Raw genomic sequence first — 14,490 nt, forward strand, 5'->3', positions numbered from 1 at the left:
AGCCATCTCCTTATTTTCTGACTATTGAACATTTGTATTTCCTATAAGAATTTTGTGAGCTACACTTTCAGCATCATAATTAAGAGTAACATTAGGTAAGTTAAATTATAATAGGGACCTACCGAAATCATGGTGAAAGTGCAGTCTCCAGCAGCTCCTTTAATCTTTCTGGTTCTAAATATGGAGCAGTTTTTGCCTCCTGGACAATCAACAGCAAGCAGCGGGGCCACCAGGGCCCCTTGACCAATCAGCAGCAGGAGATAAAAAACATGTCATATTTAAAACCACAGTTTTTGCCCCCCCAGCAATCAGTAACAAGTGTTGGGGATACTAGGGTCCCTCTGCCAATCAGTATTGGGGGCAGTACGCCATGAAACCAGCAAGATTAAAGGAGCCACTGTAGAGGTCACTTCTGTTGGAATTTCAGTAGATCTGTAATTATAATAATTTTTCAATGTTATTTTCTGTTTTTGGACAATGCCTATTTCTCTGCTGAAAATCTCTTGTAGAGCTAAAAGTCTAATAGAAATAGAAGTCTATTTTTAAAAGAGTTTTTGAGTTACCTTGAAGGTTGGTGAGAGAATGTTATAGTAAGTATTTTCCTTGCTTTTTTATGATTTCTACACATTTTAACTCATTTATTTACCGAGTTTTTTTTCTGCTTTTGTATGTTGTTCAACTACACTTTTCTTGTCTACTCTGCTAATATGTCCTTATACTCATCAGAAATGGGAAGCAGTTCTTGTTGGAATGCATCTCCCTGCTTAATTACTTGATTATTTTTCCTAATGGCCTGATAGATCCTTTGAGGAAATAGGTGGCAACAGCTCCTTTGTTTATAGAGCCACATGTACTGGAGATCTAAATTTAGTTAGTGAATAAAAGTTTGAAAATTGTGCTGTGGATGACTTAAGAAAGATCATCCTGTAACTGGATACTATACTTGACGTTTCTGTCATTGTATCATGCTTCACTAAACAAAAAGCAAAAAATTCATTTTTTTGTAAATAATATACTTGGTATATTTCTGATAAACTGTTAATTGTTATAACATAAGAATTAGATGCGAAGGTAGACTCTCTATCTTTGAGATTGTATTTGAATGGAAAGGAAGTATATTAAATTCTTTGTATTTCAGGATAGCTCTGGAATGAGGTTATGGAAAAGACGATGGTTCGTACTTTCTGATTATTGTTTGTTTTACTACAAAGGTGAGTGGGTAACAGGCTGATCTAAATAATTTTCATGAAACAGACCCTTTTGGAAAATCTTTTGGCTTGCTTTCTGAACATTTCTTAAAGTTTAGTATTTTTTCCTAACCATGCCATACCCCTCACATAACTATTTTAATATTACTTTTGTGACCTAAATCCTCACCAGTAAGCAAAATTACTGTTAGCTTATTTGAATTGGTTTTGGCTAAGGCATGGGTTTGGGGAAACAAGAGACCAGGGTTTCCAGCTGTTCATGGATTATAAATAATAATATTTTATATGTTATTTAGCATTGTCCATTTTCAAAGCACATTGCAAACATTAATTAATATAACATCTCTGGGATATCATTTGATAAGTATTATTACAGCTATGGAGAAACACCATGAGACTGACTTATCCAAGATCACACAGTCAGTGGCAGAGTTCAGATCAGAACCCAGGCTTTCTGAATCCCAGTTCCAGTGTTGAATCATTAGACTTCTCTGTGCCTTTGTTTCTTCTTGACCCAAATGGAGGCATTGCATCCCACCTGCTGCACATGAATTTATGAAGTTAAAAACCCAGTTTCTGTAGTGCTTAGGAAAATTGCAACACAAAGGGCACTGACAGATGTGGAACAAAAACCAAAAAAACGCACCCTATTAAAAGCAGCAGCATATTACTTCCACCTGGCTCTGCAACATCTGTATAGATCAGGCGCTTCAGTGGGGCTCTTTGGTTCTTTTAGCTAAAGATGATTCAATCAGCTACTAGATCAGTGGTCACCAACTGGTCAGTTGTGATTGACCAGTATATCCTGGAGTCTCCTCAAATTGATCCTGGGCTGGGGGGGGCTGAGCGTATGCATGCATGTGTACGCCCTAACCCCACCCCCCCGAGCACAGCAGGTCAGTTAGTGGGGGAGGGGATGGGTGGAGGCCTCAGGGGCACGTGCAGCGGGGCTTGGAGCACAAAGCCCAGCCCACAGCTGCAGCTGTCTCTGCTGTGCACAGATCGGGGGGCAGGGGGGCATGTGCCCCCCCCAAATGCGAGGCAGCACCAGTAGCTGTATGTAGGGTGTGGGGGCAGGCCCTGCACAGCCAGGGGGCATGGGGAGGGGGGAAAAGCAGCCCAGGAGGGCGGGGGGGTGTGCATGTCTCTGGATCTGGGGGCAGGGCAGGGTGTGCTGGAGCCGGGACAGTGCCAGGCTTTCCCTGGTTGGGCTGTGCTCAGGCTGTGTGGCTGCACCAATGGTGCTGGGAGTGGGGCCATGCAGAGGGAGACTGTAACCCCTCCCCAACCCTTGCTTCCAGCACCACCACCGAGTGCAGTGCAGGCCAGGCCTGGTGAGCGCAGCCTTCCCCTCCCCCTGAGGACATGGGGGCTGGGGCTGGTGGGCACAGGGGAAGGACAGCTACAGCTATGGGCTGGAAGGCTGCTCTGGGCTGTTCCCGCCAGGCCTGGCCTGCACTGTGCTCAGCATGGATGGCAGCGGTGCTGGGAGTGACCCACTCTCATTGCCACCACCGCTGCAGCCACCTGGCCTGAATGCAGCCCAGTAAGGAAGAGCCCCGTGCTGCCCCAGCTGCAGCCTAGGCACCAGCCCACCCCACCCCACATGCAGATCTGGGGACACGCCCCTTCCCCCCCGCCCTCCTGGGCTGCGTGCCCCCGCCCCCTCCCTGAACTCCCTGGACAGGCCACTCATGGCTTTGTCCTCCACTCTGCCCCAACTGTGTAGGGCTTTCCCCTCCCTCACCAGCAGTGATTGGGGGCAGCGATCAAGGCCCTAGTGTTGATGGAGGGAGTGGGGTAGGGCTGGGGCCTTGATCTGCCCCACTCCCCCATGGCCCTATCCCATCCACCCCTGCTTCCCCTCCCCACAGACTTACCTGCTGGCCAGGGGGGTGGGGGAGGTAGATCTTCAGTTCCTCTTAAATTCCAAAAGTGATCTCCAACCTAAAAAGGTTGGAGATGACTGAATTAGGTAAATGTGCCAACCACCCCACCAAGTGCCTGATCTCTGCAGATGATGGGTAAGCTGGGTGCAACTAAAGCTCTGCCTCTTCTGGTCTTGCGCTGGGGTTGATGCAGGAACTCACTGAGGTTACAGTAAAGTGACGTTTTGTTTTTTTTCCCACGTCTGCAAGCACCCAGAAGGTTTGTTCGTATATAGACTGTGGTAGCTCTATAACTGCTTAAGTAATTAATTAGAAAATAAGTTGGATGTATGAGTCACACTTGATAGTCTATTTTACATCATGCAGGTTTACTGACTTTTAAATCATTACAGTTATGTGGCATCAAAATCTATGTAGTATCATATGTTGATCTCAGAGCATTGCACAATGTGTTAATGCAAGGTGGGAAGGAAAAGGAAGCAGAGTCACTAGGGGTGCCTAGTACATTGAAGCTACTCCCATGCACTGTAATTACAATGTGTTGTAATTACCGTGCTCCGGCAGATTCCAGCATCATGAGTATCAGTGTCCCCATGCTAAAAAATGGCACCAGGGGCACTTAATTGAAGCTTGTTGGGCAAGCATTAGTTAAAGCACCTTTGCTGCCGTTTTTCAGTGTGGGGACGCTGATACACGTGACACTCCTGGTGCTTTAATTACAGCAGCTCCCAAAGCTACTCTAGTTAAAGCCCCTCCCCCACCCTGAGCCTCCCAGAGCATATGTATAAATGCCCCAAGTTGCTGACTCCTTGGGGTGGGGCTGTTGAGGAGGAGAGAGGGCAGATCAGCTGCTTAAGTGGAGACAGTGGTGCCTAGAGATGTCTTTGGCACTCCAGTAGATTTTTTGAATCACTAGTTCCTTGCACTTTAACACATTGTCACTTTGGTGGCCTTGTTTTTTCCAGTTTCTCTCTTCTGTTCTTTAGTCCCTGGAAGTATATCAGCAGAAGAATTATTTTGAGTGCTTATTCTTCTGGTTGAAAAAACAAAAAATTGGAAATGGGAGAAATTTCAGGAGCATAATATAATAGGCACTGTTTTCTCCACTGTTTGATGGTACTGTATAGGGAGAATATCTTATTGAAGAGGTACAGTGACTCACTTTTTCCATTCAATAGATAGCAGAGAAGAAACTGTTTTGGGTAGCATACCGTTGCCTAGTTATGTCATATCTCCCGTTGGACCTGAAGATCGTATCCACCGCAAGTTTTCCTTTAAGGTACAATTAATCAAATACAACATTTATGGTATATATAATTAGCAATGTGTATAGTAAATATTTTTAAATGTTTGTTTGCCTGGGAGAATATATTGTCATAGAGTAAACAGTAACATTTCTAATTCTCCCTGCATAAATATTTTAAAAACAAAACTGATTTATCAAATACATATTTAATAAATATTTTTCAAGCTACATAATTTTTCTTGTATCTAATAATTATATTATAATTCATCTTTCTACTATGCTACATACGTCTTTATAGCTTTATTTTGGCATATGGGAAATGGTTTTCTATAAAGCCTCAGAAAATAAAACTGATAAACTTTACTAGTACTTTTTATAAACTGAGAAAAACATTGCCTTCCTCCCATGGAATGCTTTACTTCAAAGTGGATGGGGATGCTTTTTATTTGCGATAAAACCACCTGCTCGGTTTTGACAGATAGGAAATAACAGTGTCATGACTTTAGTGTCTCTTACATAATGTAGTATGGCAATGAAAGTTCTCATTTATTTTCTCTTCCCAGAACTGGATAATTGGTATTTCCCCTATAGTAGCTAAAATAATTAATTTTCTTCTTTTGTCACTTAACGTACTTTGTAATTTCCTCATCTCAGGGGAGGATGAGCAGCCAGCTTATTCTCCTTCATATTCTGGAAGCTGTGGTTGTTCTAGATGTGGCTTAGAACAACATTTTAATTTAGTCTTCCATGTAGTTCTTAAGTAAATCTATTGTTTTGATAATTTGGGGATTCGTTGTTAAAAATCTATGTTGGATAATTTATGGTTTTACTGTAGCTATTGCAAATCTTTGAAAAATCAACAAAGAACATAGACCTATTGTTGACAATGGAAAAACCTGCCTCCAACTCACTGTGTGACTAAGCCTAGCCATTAAGGCAAATTATAGTCTTAAACAAAGGTTACAGTTTTAAAATACACAGCTGTTTAGAACAGAATCTGTCACATTGTGGGCACGTATGCACGTTCATTAATGCACATTAGTTACTATGCCTTAAGTTTAGCATTTGCTTAATGAAGTACTAACTAGTATTCTCATTTGTAGAATTATTACTCAAATCTAGGTTAAGACTGTAAACTGATTTAAAATAACCACACAAGAAAAAGGGATTAGTTACATTTCAAGAGCCAAATAGCACCTCAAATAAGCAAGCTTCAGTATTGCTATTGACAGCCATCAAGCTGGTTTTTACCTAGGTTAGACCAAATTGTATCTTTCCATATTCTGCTGTCAGCTGGAGTTGTGATATGGATAAATCCTCCGTTTCAGAAGCAGTGAAGTTACTTTTCTCTCAAAGTTCCTTTCAGATGATTTAGAATAATCCTACTGGGCTTCAGTAAGTCTCTAACCATCACAAAATAAAGCGTATTTCCAGAAAGACAGAAAGAAAGAAAAACAGAAAGAAAGGTCACAGTAAGGCATTGTATTAAGACAGTGTCTTAATACCTTAGGCTATTTGCAGATGTGAAAACAAAACAAAACTGTGCTTTAAACTCAGCACACTGCTGCACCAAGCCCAGCACGTGCCCAGAAGAGGCAGCCTGTTAATTGGACTTGGCTTGCCGAATGTCTGTTGCCCACTCGCTTCAGTGGGTCTGTTTTGGCACTATCTAACAGCTGATTCAATCAGCTTTAGTGAAAAGTGCCAGAAAGCCCTGCTGAAGCACCTGATCTGTACAGGTGCTGAGGAGGTGGGTCAAAGTAACACACTGCGCCTTCCGGTAAAGCGTTTGTTTTTTTTTCCCATGTCTGTCAGCACCCTATTAAAGTCAAGGTATCCTTATAAAATGTCTTAAGACAACGTTTGTAGCAAAGCTGGTCTTATTGTGCTTACAGTCTGTGTGCCCAGGGTCTGGATCAAACTCCTCCCAAAGGTGGTGCGAACACTTACTCTGGACTCATTCAAAGGGTGTCTGGACGTTTATCTTGCTGGGATCATTTGACCCCAGCAGACTTCCTGCCTATGGCAGGGAGGCTGGACTCAATCTTGCAAGGTCCCTTCCAGCCCCTAATGTCTATGAAATCTATTATCAGACAGTCCATATATAAAATTCATTAGATACATAGCATGGTATGTACTGTTTATAGAAGATTCTATGTCGGTCTGGGCTTGATTTTAGTTAAGCTTTCATTTAAACTTTATTGCAAATGTTAAGGTAAACTTCTCACTTCAAAACTATGTTTTGTAATAATAGCAAGAATCTGATTTTCTAGGACTTCCATAGCAGTGATAGCATAGCACTGTCTGAATTCCATGCCCCCAGAATTCACTGTAGGTTTGTCACTAGCACTGTCTTACCAGAATTCTGTCACTCACCAGCTATTACATTTATCTAATCTGTCCAGTGCCCTTAAATGTACTGAGCGGGGACAGGCACTGCATGTCATAATTAAATGCAGCCAGGAATAGAAAACACAAGAAAATGAAGCCAAAAATAAAGATACATTTTTTTTTTCACACTGAAGTCATGAACAAGAGGAAGCTGTATCTTGTCATGTTTTTAAAGTTTTGTCTGTTTTTCATTTGGGTTTTTGTGTAATATGCTAATTGCACTTTAGGCATATGCTTGTTTATTGGCCAGCTTCCATTGTAAATGTCTGTTTTCTGAGATTGAAATCTCAGGGTAAAAACTTGCTTTGACTAAAAATTATCATGCAGCCTCTGTGAGAATTTTTACATAATAAACTTTGACTCATAAGGTTTTTTTTAGCTCAGTTAACTTAGAAATTGAAAAATAAACACTTTTTCTAGGTTTTCTTTTGGGGAGAGGACCAGTTCAATAGTATGCCTATTATTTGAAGTGCAAAACCTGATGGGAGTTTGTGGGTTTGGTATATTGTCTTCCTTACCTGCTAAGGCTTGGGTTCAGGCTTTTGTCTCACTTGCAACACTGTGTCAAAATTATATAGTAAGTGCCTAGAGCAGCATTCTGGTGCAATGATATGCTGTTCTCACAAGTAACAGAGCCTATATTAAAGTGTGTATTATTTCAAAGTTTCATTTTGAATTCAATTTGTTTTTATCCTTCCAGCCAATTTTTTTTATTTTCCCCACAGAATTTCTCAGGGAAGCCAGGCATTATGGCAGTCTCTGAAGCTCTAATATCTCTGCCCCTTATTTAGTGTAGAGAAAGAAAAGAAAAAAGAAATCTTTTTACAAACAGCAGAATTCTTGACTTATAATTGTTCTAATATGCATTTTAATTTTCTCAGAGGAAGTAATACAACTGTGGAGTCTGCTGCTGATCCTATTGAAATCAATAGAAGTAGCACAACATTTTTATAAGAGATCTCAAATGACATTAATGCTACTAGGACACTTGCCTTTTGCATTATTCCATCTTGTGTGGCTTATATATCAGACGGGTATCTTGTTCAATGCTAACACCCAACACCAAGAAAGGAAAGTGACTCCAGGGTTATAGGACAGTCCATTGAAGAGCTTATAGAAGAGCCCCTCTGAATGCCATCTGTGAAAATCAGGGGCTGCTTGCAGACATTTAAAAAAAACAAAACCCAAACAAAAACGCTCTTTACCAGAAGAAGCCGCATGTTACTTTCACCCAGGTCTACAGCGTCTGTATAGATCAGGCACTTCAGCAGGACATTTGGCACTTTAAGGTAAAGCTGATCGAAGTCAGAAAAGCCTCACTAAAGCACCCAATCTATACAGATGGTGGGTGAGCCAGGTCCAACTAATGCAATGCCTCTTCTAGGCATGCACTGGGCTTGGCACAGGAGCATGACGAGCTTAAAGTAAAGCACCACTTTTTTTTGTTTTTTTAGAACATCTGCAAGCAGCCAGAATGTACTAAGGGGAGTTGATCATCACTGCTGAGACGTGTGGGAACATGGGCTACATTCAGTCAGTTGCTTATTACAGAGAATCATAGAAAATCAGAGTTGGAAGGGACCTCAGCAGGTCATCTAGTCCAAACCCTTGCTCAAAGCAGGACAATCCACAATTATATCATCCCAGCTAAGGCTTTGTCTACCAAAGTCTTAAAACATCCAAAAATGGAGATTCCACAACCTCTCTGGGTCTGTTCCAGGGCTTTACCCTTGTGAGAGTTTTTCCTGCTATCTAACCTGAACTTCCCCTGCTGCAACTTGAAAGCATTGCTCCTTGTTCTGTTACCTACCACCACTGGGCATGTCAACACATCACTGTACAGCACCATGCTTTAGTACTTTCTTCTAGTATGTTATGTCCATTGCTTTCCTGCATCCACACAGCCAGTCATCATGTCATAGAAAGCAATCAGGTTGGTCAGGCATGACTTGCCCTTGGTGACCCCGTGCTGACTGTTCCTAATCACCTTCTCCTCCAAGTGTTAGAAATGGATTCCCTGAGGGACCTGCTCCATGATTTTTCCAGAGACTGACATGAGGCTGACTGGTCTGTAGTTCCCCGGATCCTTGTACATAACTTTCTTAAAGATAGGCACTATATTTGCCCTTTTCCAGTTGTTGGGACCTCTCCCAGTCTCCATGAGTTTTCAAAGATAATTGTCAGTGGTTCTGCAATCATATCTGCCAACTCCGTCAGTACCCTGGGATGCATCCTATCCAGCCCCATGGACTTGTACACATCTGGCTTTTTAAAACAGTCGCTAACCTGTTGCTATCAGCTGTTCACCTCCTCCCCAAATTGTGCTGCCAGGTGCAATAGTCTGGGAGCCAACCTTGCCTGTGAAGACTGAGTAAAGAAGGCACTGAGTACTTCAGCCTTTTCCACATAATCTGTTATTAGATTGCCTCCCCCAGTCAGTAAGGGACCCACATTTTTTCTGATTTTCCATTGTTGCTGTAAAAACTCTTCTTTTTACCCTTCATGTCCACATCCTTTCTGTAGTGAGGGGGCCCAAAACTAAACACACTACTTTAGATGTGGCTTCACTAGTGCTGAATAGAGGGGAATAATTACCTCCCTTCACCCACTGGCAACACACCTACCAGTGCAGCCCAGTATACCATTAGCCTTCTTGGCAACAAGGGCACACTGCTGGCTCATATTCAGATTATTGTCCACTGTGACCCCAGGTCCTTTTCTGCAGAGCTGCTGCCCAGCCAATCAGCCCCCAGCCTGTACTGGTGCATGGGATTGTTCCATCCTACGTACAGGACTTTGCACTTGTCCTTGCTGAACTTCATGAGATTTCTTTTGGCCCAATCCTCTAATTTGTCTAGGTCACCCTGAATCTCCTAGTGTTGAGCCCCAGCTCAAGTCTGGGATCGTGCCCGGTATGCAAAGGCCAATAAAGATACCAGGGGTGAAAGTATAAAGAAGATTTATTGCTAGCAATAAAAGGTGCAAGCGGAATAATTTCACATAACAACCACCCAGATCACTAATTCTAAGCATCTTTTATACAGGGGTTTTGAACCTTCATAAGCATCCTTGTTTGCTAATTGGTTATAAAGGAGTGATGCAAGGAGTTCTTTACTGAGCATGTCTCTATACCTGTGTTTTAGCCATGTATCTCATTTACATACATGTATGTTTCATTAGCATAGTTTTTCCCCACCTAGGGGCGTGATTTTTAGTATTTTAATGAGCTCTTTGACCCAGTACTCTGATTCTGCTTTTGTTTTCAAGCCCCCTTTATCTAAGACTGTCTCCTCCTTATCATTGCAGATGGGCATCCGTCACATAACATTCTCCTCTGCTTTGTCTTGGGTAGTGTTTTCTAGGTCACTCCTTACATTAGCACTACTCCCCCCAGTTTGTTGTCATCTGCAAACTTGCTGAGGGTGCACTCTATGCCACTTCCAGGTAGTTGATGAAGACATTAAACTATACTGGCCCTAGGTCCTACCCCTGGGGCACTCCGCTTGATACTGGCTGCCAACTAGACATCGAGCCATTGATTACTACTCTCTGACTGCGATGCTACAGCCAGTTTTCTATCTACCTTACAGTTCATTCATCCAACCCATACTTCCCTAGCGTGACTGCAAAAATGTTGCAGGAGACCTTATCAAAAGCCTTGCTAAAATCAAGGTACACCACATCCACTGGTCTCCCCTTGTCCACAGAGCCAGTTGTCTCATCATAGAAGGCAACCAGGTTGGTCAGGCATGATTTGCCCTTGATGAATCCATGCTGACTGTTCCTAATCACCTTTTTCTCCTCCAAGTGCTTAGAAATTAATTCCTTGAGGATCTGCTCCATTATTTTTCCAGGGGCTGACTGGTCTGTAGTTCCCTGCATCCTCCTTTTCCCCTTACTTAAATATGCGCACTACATTTGCTTTTTTCCAGTCATCTGGGACCTCTCCTGATCACTATGCTTTTTCAGAGCCAATGGCTCTGCAGTCACATCAGCCAACTCCCTCTGCACCCTTGGGTGCATCCCATCCAGCCCCAGGGACTTTTACACATCCAGCTTTTCTAAGGAGTCCATAATGTGTTCTTTTACCACTGACGGCTGCTCACCTCCTCCCCAAACTACTGCGCGGTTCAGTAGTCTGGGAGCTAACCTTGCCTGTGAAGATTTAGGCAAAAAAGGCATTGAGCACTTCAGCCTTTTCTGCATCCTCTGTCACAAGATTTCCTCCCTGATTCAGTAAGGGACCCACACTTTCCCTGATCCTCCTCTTGCTACTGACATACTTCTAGAAACCCTTCACGTTACACTTCAAATCCATTGCTAGCTACAACTCCGCTTGTGCTTTTGCCTTCCTAAATTCCTTCCTGCATGCCTGAGCAATGCTCTTATATTCTTCCCTAGTTATTTGTCCAAGTTTCCACTTCTTATATGCTTCCTTTTTGTGATTTAGTTTACTGAAGAGTTCCCTGCTAAGCCAAGCTGGTCTTCTGCCATACTTGCTAGTCTTCCTGTACATCAGGGTGGTTTATTCCTGCACTCTCAGAAGGCTTCTTTGAAGTACAGCCATCTCTCCTGGACTGGTTTCCCCCTCAGACTGGCTTCCCAGGGGATCCTGCCCATGCATTTCTGGAGTGAGTTGAAGTCTGCTTTTCTGAAGTCCAGGGTCCTTACTTTGCTGGTTTCCATCCTTCCTTTTCTCAAGATCCTGAATGTAATCATCTCGTAGTCACTGCTGCCAAAATTACCATCCACTTCTACATTCCCCATCAATTCTTCCCTGTTTGTGAGCAGCAGGTCAAAAAGAGCATGATCCCTAGGTGGCTGCTCCAGCACTTGCACCAGTAAGTTGTCCCCAGCACTCTCCAAAAACTTCCTGGATTGCCTGTGTACTGCTGTATTGTCTTCCCAGAACATGTCAGAGTGATTGAAGTCCCCCATGAGTACCAGTCTGTGAGATCAGGAAATTTCTGCTAGCTGTTTGAGGAAAGCCTCATCCACCTCATCCTCCTGGTCTGGTGATCTACAGCAGAGACCCACCACAGCATCAGCCTTGTTGCTGTCCCCTCTGACTCTAACCGAGAGACTTTCAACAGTTTCATACTGGAGCTCTGAACAGTCATACAGCTCTTGTTACATAAAGCACAACTCCTCTTCCTTTTCTCTCGTGCCTGTCCTTCTTGAACAGTTTATACCTATCATGACAGTGCTCCAGTCATCTGAGCTGTCCCTCCAAGTCTCTGTTATTCCAATCGTGTCATAGGTCTGTGACTGTGCAAGGACTTCCCATTCTTCCTGGTTGTTTCCCAGGCTCTGTGCATTCATATATTGACACCTGAGGTAACTAGCCAACTGGCCTACTTTCTCAGGAAGAATGAGAAGGCCTCCCTTGTTGCCCCTTCCTTCTTGTGCTACCTCTAGGTCACCCACTTCCCTACTTACTTCAGGGCTTTGGTCTCCATCCCCGTCAAACCTGTTTTAAAGCTATCCTCTCTAGGTTAGTAAGCCTGTCTCCAAAGATGATCTTCCCTTCCTTCATCAGGTGGATCCCATCTCTTCCTAGCAGTCCTTTTTGAAGCAACAACTTATGGTCAAAAAGAAGCCACAATGCCTGTGACACCATCTGTGGAGCCATCCATTGATTTACAGGATGTGTCTACTGCTGCCCTTTCCCTTGACCGGAAGGATCGAGGAGAACACCACTTGAGCCCTCTGTTCCCTTCACCCTTGCACTTAGAGCCCTGTAGTCACTTTTGACCTCTTTAGGGTCCCCCCGGCAGTATCGTTGGTGCTACATGGATGAGCAGCTTGGGGCAGTAGTCAGAGGGTAGGATAAGTCTCAGTAATCTTCCATGACATCTCATATCTAGGCTCTGGGCAAGCCACAGACCTCCTGAGACAACAGGTCATGCTGGTAGGTGGATATCTTTGTCCTCTGCAGAAAGGAGTTGCCAACAACCACCTCCACTTATCACTTCCTCTTGGTGGCAGTGGTGTTAATCCTCTCAACTTTGGGGAGGCCTGGCCTGGCCTGTTCCATTGATGGATCATGCTCCTTCTCTGTTGCGAGGGCTCCTTATCTGTGCTCCAGGCAGCTGGGGATGAAGACTTCTGCTTGCTTCCAGAGGTCACAAGCTTCCACCTTCCTGGGAGTCCATGTCCTTTTCCTTCTCCAGTGCTGCTTCTGGCAGTGCTTCCTCTGCAGTCCTAGAGTTGTCTCTTCCAACATCAAATTGATGAACTTCTCATGTCTGAGGATGCTTCAGAGCCTTGCCACCTTCTCCTGTACCAATTGCTTGCTCTTGTCTGCTCTCTGAGGAACACCACCAAGAGGCACTGTTCACATTGTAGGCACTCCCGAACCTGGCTGTCACTGGAAGGAATCTGCAAGCCACAGTCTTCACAGCATGAAACCAGGACCTAGGTAGAAGCCTCGACAGTGAGCAACCCTGCAGGGACAGACATTTAACAGGTGCAAGCAGAGGAGGGGCTGGCAGTAGCCATGGCTCTGGCATTGTGACATCCTGGAGCCATCTCTCTGGGTCTCTTAAATCCACCACCTACCTGTTTCTGCCCTTGTCTCTAAGCAGACCTTTTCTAGAAAACTACCCTCTAGGCTAAGGTAGCCTGTTCGGTGCTCCATGGTCCTGAGAGGTTCCCTTTCCCCTGCTAACCTGCTTCCTCTCACCAAGCTTACATTGAAGGAAGATGAGAGAGAGTTTCTGGGTAAAATCTAAGTAATCTCTAAGAAACTCCCCACTCACTTTAGTCTCCAGTTAAACAAGGGTTTTAAATATTGATTTAACTGCTGAGTTTTAGCTACCTACAGTAAATATCTAGATTAGTTACTCTTAATTAAAGATAGAATTTACCTTAAAGGCTCCCCTTCAAAGAGAGAGGCTGGGAAATGCTTGCAAACTGCCCTCTTTGCTGTTTCTGTTTGCTCGCTTGCTCAGGGAGTCTCCATCCCCATATTAGGGCTTTTATCAGACACATGCAGGAACTGGGCAGCAATCATTCAGCTAGCAGCACTCCCAGCTGCTCAGAGCACATGCCCAAACACACATCCCACCAAACAAACACTTATCCTTGCTGTCCTGGGGGCAAAGAAACCTTCAGAGTGACTCCAGCTGGGTTGTGCCAAGGCCAGGCTCAGTCTAGGACAGAGGCAGCGGGTGAGTGGGTTCCCACTCCCTGTACCTGCTTCTGGCCTGGTGGGAAACACGTAGTGGGGGAGGGGAAACCCACCCACCAGTGTGGCTGTCCCAGAATGAGCCCAGCCCCCATACAGCACAGAAACTTCCTTTGTCCCCCAAGACAAGTGGGCAGCAGCAGCAGGCAAGGGAGGCTGGAATGACATGGGAGGGGAGGGGCATGCCTCTGATCCTGGAAAGAACGGGGTGGGGAGTCTAACTTCCTCAAGGACTGGAAGTCCCTGGCTGCTGCTCCTGCCACATGGTCAGAAAAGAGTGTGTAGGCATGACATGGTACCCTCTCTAGATCTGCCCCATTCTGCTTCTGGCATCTGAAGAAACTTGTAATTTCTTTTCACATACAGCTGGTAACATTATTCACTTGGAACTGATTCACTGTTAAGATGAGTGATTGGAATATTCATTTAGTGTTGCTTCAGAAATGTATCCTATATTTGACGCTTTTTTCCCCTGACAGTAAGGAGAGTTATTCTGCTGTATTTTCATTAAGTGACTGCCTTTGACTTGTGGGGGGAATTATCACATTTCATGTTTGTAATTGTGGC

General features: G+C 44.0%; 1 protein-coding gene across 7 annotated transcripts in view; it reads left to right on the forward strand.

The window, feature by feature from the left end:
* PLEKHA7 (pleckstrin homology domain containing A7) overlaps positions 1–14,490 on the forward strand; it is a 340,205-nt gene that overhangs the window by 256,701 nt on the left and 69,014 nt on the right. For all 7 annotated transcript variants that reach the window (XM_059722625.1, XM_059722626.1, XM_059722627.1 and 4 more), the window contains 2 exons: positions 1,139–1,211; positions 4,276–4,376. In XM_059722625.1, coding sequence (XP_059578608.1) covers positions 1,139–1,211; positions 4,276–4,376 — 174 coding nt within the window. The remainder of the gene's footprint in view (positions 1–1,138; positions 1,212–4,275; positions 4,377–14,490) is intronic.

The sequence above is a fragment of the Alligator mississippiensis genome, chromosome 2 (genome assembly GCF_030867095.1).
Source record: "Alligator mississippiensis isolate rAllMis1 chromosome 2, rAllMis1, whole genome shotgun sequence".
NCBI classification, from domain to species: domain Eukaryota; kingdom Metazoa; phylum Chordata; order Crocodylia; family Alligatoridae; genus Alligator; species Alligator mississippiensis.